The 20,858-nt window shown below is 44.8% G+C and overlaps 1 protein-coding gene across 5 annotated transcripts in view; it reads right to left on the bottom strand.

Annotated features, from left to right (window-relative positions):
• Nucleotides 1-853: 853 nt before the first annotated feature.
• Nucleotides 854-20,858, bottom strand: part of POFUT2 (protein O-fucosyltransferase 2) — a 41,022-nt gene continuing 21,017 nt past the window's right edge. For all 5 annotated transcript variants that reach the window (XM_039495449.1, XM_039495446.1, XM_039495450.1 and 2 more), the window contains exons 5-9: nucleotides 15,036-15,102; nucleotides 7,480-7,605; nucleotides 4,429-4,609; nucleotides 3,287-3,410; nucleotides 854-3,060 (exon numbers count right to left, since the gene is read on the bottom strand). In XM_039495449.1, coding sequence (XP_039351383.1) covers nucleotides 2,907-3,060; nucleotides 3,287-3,410; nucleotides 4,429-4,609; nucleotides 7,480-7,605; nucleotides 15,036-15,102 — 652 coding nt within the window. In that variant the 3' untranslated portion in view covers nucleotides 854-2,906. The remainder of the gene's footprint in view (nucleotides 3,061-3,286; nucleotides 3,411-4,428; nucleotides 4,610-7,479; nucleotides 7,606-15,035; nucleotides 15,103-20,858) is intronic.

Raw genomic sequence — 20,858 nt, 5'->3', positions numbered from 1 at the left:
AAACATGGTGCAGCCTGCTACATAGACACATCCGTGTAAACGTATTTGGATCACGGCTGAAAACCACCCTGTTTGTGTACTGACATTAGCTCCTGAGGCAGAACATATCCAGTATAGCAGCAACACACAGCCTGTGGCTCTGGGACCACGTGGACTGCTTTAGCCCTGCAGGCAGCTCTCATTTTGAGCTGAATGCTTCCCATGACAACTGTGCAACGATGCGCTGCATCAAGAACGCTGGCTAAGTGCGTTCCACCTGCACGTGCCATGGGAGAGGCAGGGAGTGAAGACACCTGCTTTAATAGGTTAGTTCATAGAATACTGCCAGATTATCATCTACACTCCACATTTGCGGAGGGCTCTTTCCTCACTGCCCAGCACCTTGGACAGCCATTCACACCTGTGCAGCGTGCAAAGGGACCATAAATGGCACCAAGTCAGAAGGGGGTAATGGCAGCACAAGGCGCCAGGCAATCACAGCTCATAATCAGGGCAGAGAATTTCACCCAGTCAGTCCTGCAGTGAGTCTAATAAGTTCAAGTTGAGCTAGAGCATATTTTTAAAAAGACACATCTGATCTCAATTTAAAGACTGCAAGTGACAGAAAATCTACCACCTCTCTAAGTAAGTTGTTCCAGTGATTAATTCTCCTGTCAAAAGTTTGCACCTTAATTCAGTCTAAACTGTCTAGCTTCAGCTTCCATCCATTGGATCTTGCTCTGCCTTTGTCTGCTAGGTGGCAGACTAGATCATAATGGCCCCTTCTGCCATTAGAATCCATCGATCTGACATGACAGAGCTGGGTACGTCACGTGAGGGAACCAAGAGCAGTAAGAAACATGGAAAATTCACATAAGATACTACAAAGCATTTTATTTTTCATAAGAAATTGAGGTATACAGTTATAGGTATTCTTTTGCACAGCACGCAGGCTACATGACAACAGTGTCCAACTCAGCTGGAAAAGGCACTGCTTGGAGAATACAAGGCTCCCACAAGCTTCAATTTGTCACTGGAAAGAAACCCTTGTTGTACAGAGATACAAATAAATAGCTGGTAACAACACAGGAGGCCTGAAATTACTCATTCTGAGGAGACTGTACAAGTTTTTCCGCACATGGTATAGGACAAGCCTGCCTGGCTGTCTGGGAGCGTACAGTAAGATTCCCAGGGAGAGCACAGGAGGGGTGTATTACTGAGCCCAAGTGGGCAGGCGTTAGACATGAGAAGAAGCCCAATGGGACACAGGAAGGAACCGAGAAGAATGCTGCTGATGAAAGAGGCGGGGGGTGGGCGAAGGGCACAGTAAGAGCACACTTGACAACATGAGGAAGAACCCATTAACTGCAGGGTGTTCTGTTCAAATTTAGAGGAAAAACATACTGCTGAACTCTGAAAATGACGGTTCCCCTTTTTCTTAAACAGACCTATCGGAGACCTCGCAGAACCATGAGCCAGAGTAAAACTGCAAGACAGACGTCTACCTGATGCACACCATGAACAAAATATTGCATGTAGCCGACTCTGAACAGTGAGCGTGTCAAAGATGTTAGACAGGCTTCATATTTGTAAGTGTTTTCTCAGACGGCCATTGCACCCTCTTCTGCCCACACTGCAGTTAATGTAACAGCTCCCCATGCCACAATGGCTGACAGAAGGGGGTACCCCACTACTCCGCTTCCATGTGCCCTTGCTGAGTGTGACATTTCAGTCCCAAGGGAGAGTGTCACCTGCATGCAGCTGTACAGGTTCACTTGGGAGATTTGATGGTGACGCAGAATTAAGGGGAAGAGCAAAGAGTCCGATGACCTTTATAATGGCTGGCCAGTTTTGGCATGTCTGAATTCAGGGATGAAGTCACACCCTGTAACGCTTCCAACCTGCACCAGGCCAGGAGTGGAGGGGGAAAGAACGAATACTCCATTCTGCTCCCCCTGTGCAGCTGCAAAACACCCTCAAGCCGAAACAAGCAGCTCCACGCTTTGAAAAGTTCTTCTTGCAAAGCAGGAAACTCCCCAAATGCTGTTTATATTTGCCTTGATTTGAGTGAGTTTAACATGGGAGAAAGAGGCTGAATGACAGCTCTATAAAATGAAGCCTCCTGTTTAGAGAGAACATGTACATGACAGGCAGTGCACACTTTCCCTCGCAGCCCCACTAACCAGCTTTGGGGTTGCCAACGTAGTTCAGTCTTTATGGATTTTAGCCACTGACCTCTCTGCCAAGAATTGTTATTAAAGGTGCTAGCTGTGACACTGGTCTGTGTTCTGGTAAAAATACCACCTATCCTTCTTTATTAGGAATATGAAATGCATCTTTGTACCAGTCTGAAATGTTAAAAAATTACTATTTGATTTTCCCTCCAGAACTCCACATTCTGTGCACAATCTGCAGCCCTCACAAAGTGCAGGTTACAAAACCTAAATGTCCTCCTTGTAAACAGATACTACTACAGTGAGTCAAATAAAGCTGAGAAGAAAATAACCACCTGAACATAGGAATGTGGTACAGACTATAGCTATGTTCTAGATACAGCACTTAAAAAACAAACAAAAACAAACTGTTTCAAGTTTTTTGAGTGAAAACATTTTTGCTGCCTCCTAAAACAATGCTGGGCCTCTTCAATCTAAATTAAACATTTAGAGAGTGAGTATACTGTCCTGGCATACCAGCTACACCAAGAACCAAATCCTTACCTCACTTCATTTTGACCAGTTATATTGGTGCCTGGTCAGGAGAATGACCATGGTATCGCTACCCTGTTGTGCTTAAAACCCAGACTCAGAGCTAACACCAGGAAGAGGAGGAGGAGGAAGTGGTAGCTTGGCTAGAAAGATGTGTTTCCTGTGAGTGTTCTCTTGGTTTGGTGAGCTCGCCACTTACTGCAGTCCTTTGGAGTGGTGTTATTAATAAACAATTTTCCAGTGGGTTGGCTGTTCACAGTTTCTCTCTTTCTCACCACAGAATCGGTTGTAAGTGGTCTTGGGGTCAAATCCCAGGATCTCCCTTTCCTCGTGAATCCGGAAGGAAAATGTTGAAACCGAGGTGCCTGTAAAATACCTGTGAAGGAAAACAGAACTGGGTATTGGAGAAGGGTTTGTTTTTAAGATAAAAATAATGGCCTTATCAATGTGTAATCTGTTTATAATGAGTTATCTGTAATCAGATACACAGACATTACTGCATCTCATTCAGTCGCATTATTTAGGTTTGCAAGATTCAATAATTTTAAAATCTGACTTCACATACAAACCTAACAGACACGGACAAAAATCAAACTAGCTACCTAGCATGTGCACAGATCCACTGGTCAATAATTGCTATTCCTCCATCTTTGTAGAGTTCTAGCTCCTCCCAAGTGGGTTCAAACCTCACCATCTCAGGCAGTAATTTCTTGAGCTCTTCAGTCTCTGAAAGGAAAAAAAATACCATAAGCCACCCGGCACAGTACCGTTCGAGAAAATGACTAACCTTGTCCTATACCTACATTCCACTGAACAGTGGACAAAACTGGCAGAAAGATTACAAAGCAGAGGAAGCTCCAAACTGACCTAGGATTTGTAAAACACTTCTTGCTACATGACTGGGCGGTTTTGGGGGACAGGTGCCAATGAAGGCGTGTTAGGCACACATTGCACGGATGAGATAGCAAATGCTGAGGGAGGGAGGGGGCCTGGAATTGATGGGCCTGGGACCACTAGTCTCACTTTCTAACTCTACAGAAACAACAGGCAGAGAATGATTGGACATCTAGGTTATATGCCACAATGGCCTCCCCTCTCAGTGCTTTTTTAATGTCACCCGTGGAATCATATAAAGAAAAGTTGCAGTGGAAATGGGAAAGAAGAGGAAGAAAAGACAAAAATAGCCACCCCTTACTAGGAGAGACTATTAAAAACAATGTGAGATGTTTTCCTGTGAATTTAATGCATATGAAAGGTGCTACTTTGACTGGTCTGGAGAAAGAGTCTTATTCTTTCCCAGAACAGGTATAGCATGGCCAGAACCTCCCTCCTTTACCAATGGGCCTCATCCCTACCCATAAGAGGCCAACACTATGGCTGATGAGAGTTCAATCTCCCAAAGCTGCTGGTTATAGCTAGTCACGATGATAGTTTGCACTATGTGGACATCTGCTTCTGGGAACCAGACCAGAGCATCACGCTTGTTTCATGCAGATGGCCAAACAGCCTGCGTGAAACACCCAGTGACTACTTTCTAGGCACTACCTATTTGGGCTGGATTTGAACGGTCAGCACGGAGATGAAAGGCTCCAGCCCCCCTTTCAATTTCCTGAGCTGTTCACTCTCCCAGGAAGGCTATCAATATTCAATAATCCATGAATATGAAATGACAACTGTTGCCACAATGACCAATCTCTATTTTGAAGTACGACCAAGGATTAAACAGGGTTGGAAAGCTGCATACCCTCCACAATGGCATCAGTAGCTATGAAAACTCTCTTAAGTTTATGCTTCTCCATGAGGCTGCGTATTTTCTTCACTGCTCCATGAAGGGTTGGCACATCTTCTCTGTGACCCCAGATGAAGTCTTTTCTTCTGAGGTGAACCCCAAGGTATGGCCCGCCTACAGCAGTGCCCAGCTTTACCTGTCAGAGAACAATCAGTACACGGTGTAATCAAAATGCACTGGTATCAACTCAGAATGAAAAGGGTCTTGAGTACATGAACACTTGCGCTGCAGTATGTAAAGCATTGTGTTAATCCAACTAAAGCGAGGTGTTGTAAGGTGTGCGTTGACAATATTTTGTAGCACTTACGGCTGATTACTGTGTTTTGATATCTGGCAGCAATGAATAAATAAAACAGGCAAGATGGAGAGAGCTGTTTATAAAGATCTCAAATTTATCATCAAAGAGGGTCCTCATTAGACTAAAGCAGCGACTGACAGTTCTGAAGAGAACATTGCTCCATCCAACAAGATGCAGAACAGACAAAACGGAACAAGTAGCCCGTCATGGAAGTGGGTGTGGCAAACTGTGCTCAAAGCGGCACCCTGGAATCCCCATATTCACCACTGTCCTATAACTATGATGTGTTCTGTCCAACGTATGCCTTGCAAGGTATCATTTTAAAAGTCTTGATCTGTTGAACGTTAATATCCTGTGGATTTTATGTGCTATCAATGTATGGGAAGTTATGAAGTTTTGCTATATGTGTTTGTGGCAGGGTGGGCACCTGTTCCAGCCCTGAAGCGGCTGGAAAAGCCCTGCAGAGGGCTGGGGCTGGGCAAGGGAGTAAAACCCCGGCTGATGGGGGAAGTGGCTGCAGCTGGGGCCACGCCCCAAACTGAGCAACTGGGCCTCATAAGAAGGCCAGGGCAGGCAGAGGGAGGAGTCTCTCTCTGGCTGGAGAGGGAGACAGGCCTGGCTGCTGGGGAACTCACCCAGGGGACTAGAGGGAGGCAGGGCTGGGGAAAGGCCGTAGGAGCTGGGAAGCCCTAGGCCAGCAACTCCCCAGGCTGCAGGGCCTGGTCCTAGGCCCACCTAGGCATTAGGCTTGCAGGGGGGCAGCTGGAGGGTGGGTAAAGGCAGCCAGTCCAGACCCCTTGTCCCCTGTGATGATTGGCTGATACACTGCAGTCCGCCCTGGGGTGCGGGGGCTAGACAGTGACTGGCAGTAGCCACGACCGAGGCGATGTGGGGATTGGGGGTGTGGTTCCCTGGGGTGGGGAAACCCAGAGACTGTGGGGTACTGCAGGAGGCAAAACCCTGGGATAAGGGCACTGGGATCCTGGGAGGGACATGGGGGCCAATGGCAAGCGGATCACCAGCCTGCAGAGGGCGCTCCAGGGTTGAAGAGCTAATTCCTGAGAACGACCAGCAGGAGGCGCCGCAGGGGTGAGTCTGCACCGTGCTACAATGTTACTGAAATATGTTGTGAGGCTGGGAACATCCACAACCAGCCTTTCAGGTGCAACAGTGGAGGAGCCAGACGCTGCTGACAGCCCATTAAAGGACTCCACACTCCCAAGGACTATCCCTGAAACCATGTACAATGGAGACTTCTCCGAGAGAGCACAGTGACAATGGAGACTGCTTCACTCACCTCTTAGCAAAGGAGCTTTCCAGCAAGCTGGAAGAAACTATAAAAGAGGGGAAGTGACATCATCACTTGGCCTCACTCTGCCCCAACTCAACATGCGGAAACACATCTGAAAGACTGAACTGGGGAGGCAGTCCCAGGCTAAAGGAGAGTTCCAGCCTGTGTATGGAAGATCTGTAACCTGCTTGTATGATCCATCAGGGTGAGACTGCTTGATTCAAATCCTTTCTAGTTTACAGAACACAGATTGTGATTTTACTTTTATTTCTTATAATAATAGATATACCAATCTCCTAGAGCTGGAAGGGACCTTGAAAGGTCATCAAGTCCAGCCCCCTGCCTTCACTAGCAAGACCAATTTTTTTTACCCCAATCCCTATGTGGCCCCCTCAAGGATTGAACTCACAACCCTGGGTTTAGCAGGCCAATGCTCAAACCACTGAGCTACCCCTCCCCCCCCCTTAGGTAACCAACTTTGATATCTACACTTATTACTTATAATCACTTAAAATCTATCTTTCTGGAGTTAATAAATCTGTTTTATGTTTTACTTAAAACAGTGCATTTTGGCTGAAGTGCTTTGGAAATCTGCTCAGGAACAAGAGCTGATGCATGTCCGCTCCACACTGAAAGAGCGGTGGGCTGGGTTATGAACCTATACTGGTCAGGCTTCTGACCAGACCAGAGCCCTGGGGTCCTCAGCTGGGGAGCTGGGAGAATTAGCTGGAGCCTCTCTATTGTTAAATATCAGAGGGGGAGCCGTGTTAGTTTGGATCTGTAAAACCAGCAGAGTCTTGTGGCACCTTATAGACTAACAAACGTTTTGGAGCATGAGCTTTTGTGGGTGAATACCCACTTCGTCGGTACTTGCATCCTACGAAGTGGATATTCACCCATGAAAGCTCGTGCTCCAAAACGTCTGTTAGTCTATAAGGTGCCACAAGACTCTTTGCTGCTTTCTCTATTGTTAGTTCATGAGTGGCTAGGAGAAGCATTCATGTAACTCAACTGGGTGTGGCATTGCCCGTGGTTGTCTGTGTAAGTGCAGTACCTGAAGGGGTTTGCAACTTGTCACAATATTACAGTATGAGAGGGAGCCCAGGTTGGTAAGCCAGAGGGCTCAGCGGTAAGCTAGTTCCAGGTTGCACCCAGGGAACCCATCACAGTGGGATCATACGAAACCTTGCAGTGCTGCTCTCTAACACAGAGTTCAGTCAACAGAATCTGAACTGATTGGGCAAACTTCGTTCCAGAGTGCGGAAAATCTTGGAAGGGCAGAGAGACTACAGATGCTGAGTGCTAGAATCATCACATTCATAGTTACTTCCCAATCCCTCTCAAAGTGCAGTCAAAATACTAAACAAATCTATTGGATACATCTGTTACAGGAAAAACAGACTACAAACTACTTTACCTTCATCTGTGTCCAGTCCTCATTGTAGTCTGTCCTGTCTGCCTCGTCAGTGGAGTGAAGGTATTTCCTCCTAAACTCATCCCCCACCACACGCAGGTGTTTAGCAAACACCATACTTCGACGGGTCTGTCAGGATGAGAGGAGATACTGAGTGACTGTCTGGGAGTAGGGAGAGAGCTATAAACACGTACATGTGAGAAGCTGCTTTCATTTAGAGCTCCTGGAATGGGGTTACTTGTAACACATTCCGGCAATGCTGCAAGGTAACAATTTCCAGCATTTAAGGGTACTTTTAACCAAACTTACATCCCATATACACAACTCGTCACTGCAGGAGTGTTTCAAAAGTGCCTTTTAATAGCTAGACCTACAAACTGGGGAAAGAGTAGAGATATATCTACCTTGTAGTTTAAATTTAGTAATTTTTTATTTTTGTATAACACATTTCAAAACAGATCAAGTATAGTATTTATTTTACTAACAAATGTGTTAGCAGCACCCAGCCGATGACTAGTGCATCTGTTACACAACTGTCCACAACGTTTACGTTCCTTGTGCCAGCAGAGGGTCTGTCAGCCATTCCCCATGGTAGCAGAAAGATCTAAGTGTTAACACACTGGTCATTAAACTAGGAAAGCTCAATTTAGAAACAGTTTTCAGTGAGGTTCCTGTTCATGAAAAGCTGTTGTAAGTAAGTGTTCTGAGGTCACAAGTGATTTGTCCAGGGTCACACAGTGAGTCAGTCAGTGGCTTAGATGGGATTAGAACATACACAGCTCCCCGTTCCTTACTCTAGCCACCCCACCCTATGGCTGCCCTGTTAAGTGAGGAAGGCATTTCTGTACCAGACCAAGGACCGGAGTCGTGCAGCTCATCTTCTGGAAAGAAAATGTGGAAAGACTTGTTAACTTGCAAAATTGCTACTGGAATTAAAGAGGCTCTAAGCCACATGCCTCTAGCCACCCAAAGCCCCAATCACATTAAAAGGGAAACTGGCAAAAATGAAGCCATTCCTCATACCTGAGGGTATTAATACATTTCAAACGTGTTTTGAGATACAGTTACCCTCTGGAATCGAGGCAAAGCAGAAGCACCCTTGTTAGTACAAGCGTACAGTACTAAGGAAATCCTCCATTACGGACTTCAGTTAACCACAATAATCAGAAGTTTGGTCAAATTCTTGATTTACAAGCAAAATGATTTTCCCCATTGAGCAATGAACACTGCATGAAGAAGCACTGAGGATGTTCGAATTATCTTCAAGACAAAAATCCATTGGCACTTGGCATAAAAGCTTCTCTTCTTTCACCAGAGCGGTGAGATTCAGACAGGGCTAGTGTAACCCCGCAGGCTGCCCTGAGTGAGGGACCGTGGACAGCCGCACTACTCCAGGAGCAGAGCGAGAACGGCCTGGCTGCCCTGAGCGAGGGACCGTGGACAGCCGCACTACTCCAGGAGCAGAGCGAGAACGGCCTGGCTGCCCTGAGCGAGGGACCGTGGACAGCCGCACTACTCCAGGAGCAGAGCGAGAACGGCCTGGCTGCCCTGAGCGAGGGACCGTGGACAGCCACACTACTCCGGGAGCAGAGCGAGAACGGCCTGGCTGCCCTGAGCGAGGGACCGTGGACAGCCGCACTACTCCAGGAGCAGAGCGAGAACGGCCTGGCTGCCCTAGTGAGGGACCGTGGACAGCACTACTCCGGGAGCAGAGCGAGAACGGCCTGGCTGCCCTAGTGAGGGACCGTGGACAGCCGCACTACTCCAGGAGCAGAGTGAGAATGGCCTGGCTGCCCTGAGTGAGGGACCGTGGACAGCCGCACTACTCCAGGAGCAGAGCGAGAACGGCCTGGCTGCCCTGAGTGAGGGACCGTGGACAGCCGCACTACTCCAGGAGCAGAGCGAGAACGGCCTGGCTGCCCTGAGCGAGGGACCGTGGACAGCCGCACTACTCCAGGAGCAGAGCGAACGGCCTGGCTGCCCTGAGTGAGGGACCGTGGATAGCCGCACTACTCCAGGAGCAGAGCGAGAACGGCCTGGCTGCCCTAGTGAGGGACCGTGGACAGCCGCACTACTCCAGAAGCAGAGCGAGAACGGCCTGGCTGCCCTAGTGAGGGACCGTGGACAGCCGCACTACTCCAGGAGCAGAGTGAGAATGGCCTGGCTGCCCTGAGTGAGGGACCGTGGACAGCCGCACTACTCCAGGAGCAGAGCGAGAACGGCCTGGCTGCCCTAGTGAGGGACCGTGGACAGCCGCACTACTCCAGGAGCAGAGCGAGAACGGCCTGGCTGCCCTGAGCGAGGGACCGTGGACAGCCGCACTACTCCAGGAGCAGAGCGAGAACGGCCTGGCTGCCCTGAGTGAGGGACCGTGGACAGCCGCACTACTCCAGGAGCAGAGCGAGAACGGCCTGGCTGCCCTAGTGAGGGACCGTGGACAGCCGCACTACTCCAGGAGCAGAGCGAGAACGGCCTGGCTGCCCTGAGTGAGGGACCGTGGACAGCCGCACTACTCCAGGAGCAGAGCGAGAACGGCCTGGCATTCCCACGAACAGTCGCTCAGGTCTCTTTTCCCCTTGCTCTAGCAGTGAGGGGGGTTGGTACGGCCTCCCTTTTCCTGTTACAGCTGACTGCCCTGAACTCCAGCCACAGCAGTGGGCTGGGCACACAGAGAGAGCAGAGCCAGGGCTCCTTCCCCTCCATACCCCCTGCTCGCAGTGTGGAGAATCAGGTGAGTAGCCACTAGGTGAGCACTCTGCTAGTGCTTCTAATGGAGCACGAGGAAACAGCACTGCCGGGGGATTGTTCATCTGTGTGCCCCTCTCACAGCACCACCACCACAGGGCAGCAGCCTCCGGTGCCAGTTTTTTTCTCCACCTTTTATTGCAATAAATAAATAAACACAACACAAAGCTGAGCCACAGGCCAGCACAAAGCGGAAACAGAGTGTTTTACTCCAAGAGGCATGCGAGACTTATACATAGAAGTCAATGTAAACATCCTCCCACTGGCTGTGGCAGTGCAATACATAAGTGAGAGAGACTCTGATTAGAGAATCTGTGGCCTCCCTACTCCCACTAAAGATGCCAGTGCTGTTATATCTTTGGCACCTGCATTTTACATTGTGACAGCTTAATTCTGTACATAGAGCACTCATGTCCTAGGAGATTAATTTATCAATGATCACATGGTACGTGTGTGCTCTCAGTGCTACAAAATACATAATAGAGAAGAGAGAAGGAACCGTCGCTGTAGTAATTTCAGAAGTTCACCTCCTCTGTGTAACTGGTTATTCCTCCTTTACTAGGAGTATTCGTTGCAGACTTGTGGACATCATTAGCAATGAAGTCATCTTTGACACCTAACCTAGCTTCTTTTCTCTTTCCTTCTAGTTTGCTACGGTCTTTAAAAGCATTCCTTTTGTTGGGCTGCTCTCCATTAGCGAATATGCAAAGGGACTCAGTCCCACCAATGTTCTACTTCAACACCTTCCAAAAGAGGAGACCACCGAAAGGGCCAGAGCCAGAGATTGTTGGGTTCCCCAGAATCATCTTAAGAAGAACTCCCTGCCTCCACATTACCTCTACAGCCCAGGATTGCCTTCATGGGATAGCACTTCCCTTTTCAGGACTAAACACCGTTACTCCTAACCCACCTTGGGACGTCTTTCCTGGTACAGAACCATATAACCCACCCTTCAACCACTAAGATCCTTCAAACTAGAGTTTCCGGCAGCAAACTCAAATCAACTTCCACTGAAGTCAACAAGCATCTTTCCCTTGACTTTAATGGGAACTAAATCCAGAGCTGTGAAAAAAAAAACACAAGTGCCTATTATTCAAGTGTCTCTTCTCTGACCCCCTTGTTTTTGAACTACATCACTGAAATGTGTACAGGAACATAACACATATAAAAGCATTTTGAGACTAGAAACATTAGGCTCCAATTTCAATCTGAAAAAGAAAGCTATTCTAAAAGGTTAAAAAGGACATGATGAGAATACTAAAGTTCTCAGTCATACCACTTAGGAAACAATAAAGCAACTAGGAGTCCGGTGGCTCCTTAAAGACTAACAGATTTATTTGGGCATAAGTTTTCTTGGGTAAAAAACCTACTTCTTCGTCGCATCTGAAGAAGTGGGTTTTCTACCCACGAAAGCTTATGCCCAAATAAATCTGTCAGTCTTTAATCTCGTCGTTGTTGTTGTGGGTAAAAACTCACCTGGCTACCCCCTGATAATAAAGCAACTGTACCTTCTAGAAGCCCAGAAGGAAACAGGAATGGGTGGAGTGATGAGTGACTGGAGACAGCAATGTGACTCATTGATAAAAACAAATGTCATTGGATGTTGAAGAGGGGAGTGCGTGGAGTTGCATTGTTGGGGATGTGGGGCTGATTTGTTACAATCTAGAAACATCTAGAAGGTGGGTGGGGCATCTGTTAACATGGTTGCTCTACAAAGTGGGCGAGTCATCTTACTTTCCAGTCCTCATGGAGTTGAATTTATTTCATAGTAGTGTCTCATTTCAACTATAGTAAACGTGAAAGCTGCTGATCAATACTGCAAATGGGTGATTAGTGTTTAGGGATCTTCATATCAATGAATTAATTTATCTGACTCAACATGCCTGAAGATGAAGGAAGTGATTGGATGCCTGAAGTAATGAAAATAGACAATTTTTCTAAGTAATTCTTCTAAATGGAAACATTGTCAAGAGAGGTCACTCTGCAAGAAAACTGCAGTAAACTCATTTCTTTGGCTCCTTCATGACCAGCTGTGTCACTTAACGAAATCTTGGCTAGTCAAGTGGAAGAGCACAACACTGATGATTCTGATGATTGTGCAAGTGAGACATTTACAATACTGCCATCATCATCAAAATGTAGCCACAATTATTTAAGATCCTGATCCTGGTAGTCCAGCAGCTCTTCAATGTTCTTCTGAAACCACCCTCAGTCTCAGGGATGGATGACTGAAAAAAGGATTGATGCCTCAGTTCTCAGTGACACTAGGGGGGAACTCTCAGGTAGACTGTGCGTCTGTATTTGCATTCAACTAGTAAGTTGAAATATGAAACTAGCACAAGGAGGACAAAACACAGCACACATTTTACACAACAAAGGACTCTACAGAGAGGACTACACTTACAAAAGGAACTGAAGGAGGTCTGGACAAGCTGCTGACACTACTGTCACAGGTTTCAGAGGGGTAGCCGTGTTAGTGTGTATCAGCAAAAACAATGAGGAGTCCTTGTAGCACCCAGCACAAGTGGGTTCTAGCTCACGAAAGCTTATGCCCAAATAAATAAGTTACTACTGTCACAGTTGCCATGCAATTCTGTCTTGACCCAATTAACTGGAATCACACAAGGATAAAATCAAAGGGGCATTTCAAAGACGCTATGTAACCTTTCCATTGTTGCAGGTGCAACTGATCCCAAATAAAAAGGTGACAGGAGGAGCCCAAAACAGGATGATGATGGAACAGTGCTGATGGAATGTAATCATTAGTTTTCTTTTCTTCCATCATTTAAAAGTAGAGATCCAGATTTCTACCTAGAAACTATGTTAGCAAAGATGTTTGTATCTCACAAGTTTTTTGCTTCAAAATGGTGGAAAACTGTGTGAATAAAATCACAGAAAACTCGTAAAGACCTGCATGCCTGCCTAGCCAGCACACTGTTTATCATGCAGGTTTTTAGCACTTAACAAGGTCAACACTTGGTAACAGAATATAGTAGGTGCAGAAAAAATAAAAGTGATACACAAAACGGTGGTAGAAACCTACGTAGTTAGCAGATATGAGAACCTAGGAACGTGTTCTTTTTGTAGGATTGCAGGCTCTTTGCTTTGGCCAACATGTACAACTTTTTGTGTGTGAGAAATAAAGTAGCTGATGATGGGAATCACATAATACGAGTTTTGTGTTCAGTGCATAAAACTTGCAAACATGGTCGCCAGCTGGATTGTGTTGGTGAAAAAAACAACAACTCTCTTTGGATGAGGCTCTTAGCGCTCGTACCATGTCAATAGCTAATAGTTTGAATGTTGTGCCATTTACAGGACCTGGATATCTGCGCTGTAACCCCCACACAAGTTCAAATCTCATGCACTGGGATCATTTTCCTCTTCTATATTTTGCTACTGTGATAAAACCAAGAAACAGCATCAAGTCAGATGTTTTATCACAAGTGAGTCTAGTTCACAAGACCAGATACTGTCAAAAAAAAATTAAAAAATTATAAAGCAATTTATTCAAACAACCGCCCAGCCATAATGGGACAAGCATTTTAAAATATTTAACATTTAAATTTAATATTTTTATTATTTGCATTTTAATACCAATTTTCTTGATGACTGAAAATATCCTTTGTTACTGATTGTATTATATATGGCAAATATTGTTGTACAGTATTTTGCTGCATCAGATCTTCACAAATTCTCTGTCTATACATCTATATCTAGGATATCAGCTGGAATTAACACAGCTAGAACCACTACTCCAGAAGATAAGGGAATTCATATGGTAAACATCTCTCTAATTAAATTGATGGCTATTAAAAAAACTGTTTAAAGTAAGAACATTCTCCAGCAGATTATGAATTTTAATCAAGCAAATTTAGGCCTTAAAAGTCTACAGTGCCTGTATCAGAGAAGATACATTATGACACAAATGGGTATTATGTCCTATTTTTTACAGATTAGTATTCAGTCTTAGAAATTATGATCCATCCGCATCTCTTTATTATGGGGGAAGTTTTCCCTCACAAGTAATTCATGGTTTATTTTTTCTGAATTACCCAAGAAAATAATTTGCTAACTGGTACTACTCATGGGTTTAAGTCAAGCGCCTGTGTGTTTGCAGGATCAAGGCCTAGGATCATAATTTGTTTGCTCTCTCCAGCAAGCTCACCTCCTCTTGAAAATTAGAAAGCAACTGTAATCATCTGTAAACCAAACCTGGCTAGATTTTTAGATCTAAGAAATTCATGCACCCATACCAACTGAACTGTACTCTCTGAATTGTGTACATAAATCTAGTTCAGCTTCACAAGAAACAGGAAAATAGAGAACATTCAGTCTATCACATCACAACCACTGATTCAGTGATGAAAACCTTAACATTCCAACCTTGATGCCTCCCATTAAAAGGCTGTGGTTTAGAATTTCTGAAACACTCGGGGTTGACCTAACTCTACTCCCAATGAAGTCAGGAATTAGGACATTGTTAAGCATTTTGGAAAATCCCACCTGAAATGTTTATAGTCTCAGGCCTGTACCTGTAAGGAGCTCTGTGATCAGCATCCTACTGACTTCAACTGTGCTCCAAACAGGAGCAGAAGTCCCCTCACAGAGAGCTCCTTGCAGGAGCACATGAACATTCTATATGTCTGACACATCCTGCTCCATCAGCTGGCAATATACAACGTACAGATCATCTACGAGATTGGCTGCTTCTTGGACTTCACAGCAAAATCATTAGCAACAAACACAGTCAATACTAGGTTTTTATTAATATCAAATAGAAAATCTGGAGAAGCTAATTAGAAAATACTCACATTCCAATAATCTCTCCCTCCGTAGTGGTCATGAAGGAGGTTTTCAGCTCTGTCTAACATCACTGACCTGTTAAAAATCATAAAGTTGAGTACAATTCCCTTAGAAATATAACTTGCACTACTATGTTTCCTTATACAGTAGCGAGGGAAGCAAAGACTGCCCTCTGTGTGCATAGTAAACATTGAGTGAAACACTTTCCTCAGCATGTTGTATTTACAGCAACAGATCGCTAAGCTTATTTGGTATAAGGAAGGCATTTCCAAATTGTGGCCCAGGGACCACTAAGGGCTGTCTTGTCACACAGTGCTGGCTCTCCTCATTATAATAATAATAATAATTGGAGATATACCTATCTCCTAGAGCTGGAAGGGACCTCAAAAGGTCATTGAGTCCAGCCCCCTGCCTTCACTAGCAGGACCAAGTACTGATTTTTTTCCCCCCCCCCCCCTCCCCCCCCCCTCAAAGGATTGACTCAACAACTCTGGTTTTAGGCCAAAAATCAAACCACACTCCCCCCCCCTGACTGCTACAATTAATTAAGGTAATGAAATATAAATAAAAACTCTCCTAATATTATGTCCCATGTAGGCACTTTACTCCTGGGGGGATTCTTTGCCAAAAAATTAAAAATTCTGCATATTTTGTCAAAATAATGCAATATAATCACATCAGTTTCAATTGTTTTGGTAATTTATTTAAATTGCAATACAGAAAAAAAAAGCCACAATAACTATTCAGCATTTACTAAATACATGAAAGTTAATTTACAAATACTTGGTAGCTAATACCCTGCATTCCAGTTATAATCCTGGATCTTCATTTAAATTATACTACAGAATACAAAAAAAAAAAAAAAGTAGAATCTCATTTTAAATTGCTCAGACTTTCACACATGAAAGTCAAATTGTCCTGGACCTGGCTGGGTACTTTGGGAAGTGCTTGCTTCTGATAGTCCTGACATTTTTTAGACTGCTTGGTAAATGTTTTATTTGCCCTCAAAGTCTTTTTTTTTAAATGGGTAAATAAAATAAATCCTGAGCTGTAAACTACCCTATTGTGCGACTTTGGCACAGGAAAAAAGTGAAAAAGCAATAGATCTTCCAAGCTGATTCCTTTACTCTGGCAACATAGGGACCTTAAAACTTTTACAGGTTTTATGTTCCTGGGGGAATTGACTAAGTATAGCAACAGTTATCTAACAATAGGAACATTAACAATGTTATTAAGCAGGCAGACTGCTACATTTCTGCCTCAGAGAATGAGATCAATTAACAAACAGGCAGGCTGCTACATTTTTGCCTCCAGGACAGAGCCTTCCTCCTGGATAATAAAAAGACCTACCCCCACCACGCTCCCTGCAAGCCCCAGTAGAAAGCAAGAGGGCAGAGTCTCTCCTGCTTGTTGGCAGGCATGCACGCCCAGCCCCGGCCTCTTACGGTGATCACGTCTCCCCTGCAGGCATGTATGCCAAGCTTCCTCTCACCTGCAGTGATTTGCGTCTCTGAGGCTGCTCCAGGCACTCTGGAACAGACGCGCTCCCTGGGCTGCCAGGGAAGAGGCACATGTCCCACCCCCAGATTTCTTGTGCATTTTTCTGTGAGGGGGGCACAGAAATATGTGGGCCATGTGAATTCTGTGTCCCCACAGGGGCCCAGAATTCTGTCAGGAGTACCATGTGCGGTCCCCTCGTAGCCCTTGGCAGCTACTATAAGCGTTACTCCTGAATTCTGCGCCTCTGTGGGAGGACGAGGGGTCTACATTTGTGGACAGGGTAGGGAGTGAGCCACAACACATCTCTCTAAGGTACAGTCTATACTCTAAAAACATTTGTGAGCCCCTTGTGTGACAGGACCAGCCCTCAGGAAGCAAACAAGAGAACATCTCCAATAAAGAGAGGATCTGGTCACCCTTGTACATTTTAAAGGACACTGAGTAAACTACCACTAAATAACTGGACAAATTCAAAACTGGAAATAAGATGTAAATATTTAACAGTAAGAACAATTAACCACTGGAACAACTTGCTGAGGGGTGTGGGAGATTCTCCATCACTGATCATTTTAAAATCAAGATTAGAGTTTGGGGCAGCCAGAAATATATGGGCAGTCGTTTAGGTTTGTAGAATGAGCACACTAAGTTTGATCCAACTCCCACAGAAGTTTTTCTACTAAAATGATAAGCAGGTAAATAGTTTATCTTAACATTTAAATTTGAGTCATTAGGTATCAAAGTTAAAATCCAATTGAGCAGTTCACATCCCGGACAGTCTTTGTTTTAGGCCTTCTACAAACTCAGGAAGATAACACAGCATCATTTATGCTTGGCTTACATTTGAAAGGTTGTCTTCTGAACCATACAAGGTAGATATTTAATTTCAGTTTTTAAACAAAAGTTGAGATTCTGGGAACAATTCTGTGGCAGAGGGGTAGTGTCTGTGACAAAATCCATGACTGCAGAATCAAGAAACACATGGGGCCACAATTATCTATATTTTAACCTGTTCATAAACTTATGGTAAGGTTCTGTTTTAGCTTAAATTGACCAAGTTTTGTATCAGCCCAAAGGTGATTTAAAATAAACTGGAAGAAAAAAATTTCTGAGTTATGAAAGAGTAACAAAACCAAACCAATCACAACCTCTCCCTATTTCCTGCTATAAACAAATGTAAGATCTTTGAATATTACATGGCAGCTGACTTTTACAAGTTTATATTTTGTGGCTGACTAGTCCTTACTTAGGATTAGTCTCCCAGCTAGTTTGAAACAAAGTTGTATAAAACTAAACAGATGTTAGACACATAGGTGACAATTTCAAATTGTTACTTACAGTACTACATAACAACGTGCATCATATCAACTTTCATTAGTTGCATAGGTATGGTTTTGTGATGTTACTTTGTTGTGAAACCACAGGTGCATAAGATTTCAAATACAGATCCATAGAATCTTATAGTAAAATCAGTAAAGGTTTAGTTTTAGTCTTACCATTTTCAAAGAAAAAAGTGAAATGTGTTAATATAAGATTGAGGTTAAAATTGTAAACATCCTAAAGAGAGAAAACACAAGAGAGTTAAAGCTCTGCTTGTACTACTGGCTCGCATAGGACTTATGGGGTATTTTGGATTGCTAATTATGCTGTTAAAGCCAACATTAATACATACAGAACCAGTTCTGTACTTTAATACTATGCAACTCCCATCGCAGCCTGGGGGAACTGTACGTATTTATCTACACACGGAAGGATAATGTGAAGATGAAAGTTGAGAAAAGCCTTGAGCCTTACTATATTTATCTTTCCATTAGTGTGTCCTTTTATGAACAGCATGTGTTGAACTATGAGATTAAAGTAAACTCATTCTGTGTGTGTTAATCTCATTGTACAAATTCTATAACTACTGTTACCTCAACAGCAAAGCCAATCAGAGATGTCTCTATGCAGGTCACTTACGTTCTAATATTGCCTGGTTATATTTAAAGGTTATTAGTAAACCTATCGTGTATGTTGATCCAGGAGGTGCCTGACAGCATCTACTATAGTTAAATCACTATCTGTGGTGCTTCTTCATGAGTGCCTCTTACGGAGAAGGAGGATGGCCTCCTGGATAAGGCACTTGATGGGAGGCAGGAAGACCTGGGCTCCATTCCCAGCTCTGCCACAGATCCTCTTGGGCAACTCAGGCAGTGATATTTTCCAAAAGTGGCCAGTGTTTCTTGGTGCTAACTTTGAACCTGCTTTGAACTCTGCAGCTCCAATTGATATGGACAGAAGCAGCAGGCGAGCTATACCTCTGAAAATCAGGCCCAAAGCAACTCAAATCAGCCATCTGAAAATTAGCATTCATTTTTGAAAATGTTGATCTTACTCACTGCTCAACAGTTGGCAGTAAAAATAGATATAGTTATGTTTCTTAACCCCCAGGGTTGCTATAGGTATAAATTCATTATTTACCAAGTACTCAAATACTGGATGATGGTGGCTACAGAAAGGCCTATAAATAAAAGATAGATACACTATTGGTATTACTGAATATAACTGACGACTTAGCATCAGGAAACCCATGCCTATGTCTTGTCAGCTTGTTAAGAGGGGAGGGAAGGAGAGACAGTTTTCACTTTACTTGTGAAATCAGCAACATACTGATAATTGTTGAGTCTGCAATGTCCAAGTAATTATTTCCCTTCTTGACTCATGGCACCTCATAGAACATGGTGAGAGGGAGGAGACAACCTGCTCCCACAAAAGAGATGGAAGATGAAGGGGGGGGCAGTAGAATCTGGTTGGGAAAGAGGCACTGGATGAGGGCAGGTTAAGCACTGCTCCTGGGAGCTCAGGGCAACCAAATGGAAAGAAACTGGCCCTGAGCTTCCTCCTGCTCCACTTCTAGAGAAGGGGACATCGGTCTACAGTGCCACTAACCTCAGCTGTCCTCCCATCAGGCTACTGCTGGTAGGACATCACCTACTGCTAGGAAAGAAATGGACATGAATTTCTTGGTCTGCCCAGCCCCATCTCTAACAGTGGACAGGGCGGAAACACAACAAATCTGAGATATTGCAGCTCTGCCTCCCAAGCCTGCTGTGTTAGTTCACTCCTGACAGCGGATCAAAGAGCTGCTGCAAAGACAGCTGAGGACAAGATGAAAACAAGGTATATCTACCTCAACAGGGAGAGACGGAGGGAGCTTGGGACTGCTGCTTTGCACAGGTGCCTCAGAGGATGTTCCCAAATTATGGCTACCTCCTCTTAAATGCTACAATCAAGGTGAGTGCAGTGAGCAGGGCTGAGAAATGAGGCAATAATATCACGTGTAGTAAGTGTGTATTCAGATTGTAAATTGACTGTGGGCAGGGTATTTATCTCCTTGTTCAGTACTATGCTAAATACAGTAAGGATGCTCAAACAAACAGCAGCAACCAACACTATGGAAAAAAATCTGTGCATTTTTAGACTTCAAGTCAGCTATAATTTGGAGCTCTGATCATAGAAATGTAGAATATCAGGGTTGGAAGAGACCTCAGGAGGTCATCTAGTCCAACTAAACCATCCCAGCCAGGGCTTTGTCAAGCCAGGCCTTAAAAAGCTATAAGGAAGGAGATTCCACCACCTCCCTAGGGAACCCATTCCAGTTCTTCACCACCCTACTAGTGAAATAGTTTTTCCTAATATCCAACCTAGACCTCCCCCACTGCAACTTGAGACCATTGCTCCTTCTTCTGTCATCTGCCACCACTAAGAACAGCCGAGCTCCATCCTGTTTGGAACCCCCCTTCAAGTAGTTGAAGGCTGCTATCAAATCCCACTTCACTCTTCTCTGTTGCAGACTAAATCAGCCCAGTTCCCTCAGCATCTCCTCATAAGTCATGTGCACCAGCCCCTTATCATTTTTGTTGCCCTCTGCTGGACTCTCTCCAATTTGTCCACATCCTTTCTGGAGTGGGCGGCCCAAAACCAGATGCAATACTCCAGATGTGGCCTCAACGATGCCGACTAGAGGGGAATAATCACTTCCCCCCATCTGTTGGCAATACTACTACTAATGCAGCCCAATATGCTGTTAGCCTTCTTGGTAACAAGGGCACACTGTTGATTCATATCCAGATTCTCATCCGCTGTAATCTCCAGGTCCTTTTCCACAAAACTGCCACTTAGCCAGTTGGTCCCCAGCCTTTAGCAGTGCATGGGAGTCTTCCATCCTAAGTGCAGGACTCTGCACTTGTCCTTATTGAACCACCTCAGATTTCTTTTAGCCCAATCCTCCAATTTGTGTAGGTCACTCTGGACCCTATCCCTACCCTCCAGCATATCTACTCTCCCTGCAGTTT

Source organism: Mauremys reevesii, linkage group 11 (genome assembly GCF_016161935.1).
Source record: "Mauremys reevesii isolate NIE-2019 linkage group 11, ASM1616193v1, whole genome shotgun sequence".
Classification (NCBI taxonomy): domain Eukaryota; kingdom Metazoa; phylum Chordata; order Testudines; family Geoemydidae; genus Mauremys; species Mauremys reevesii.
This window is presented reverse-complemented; position numbering and strand designations above follow the sequence as displayed.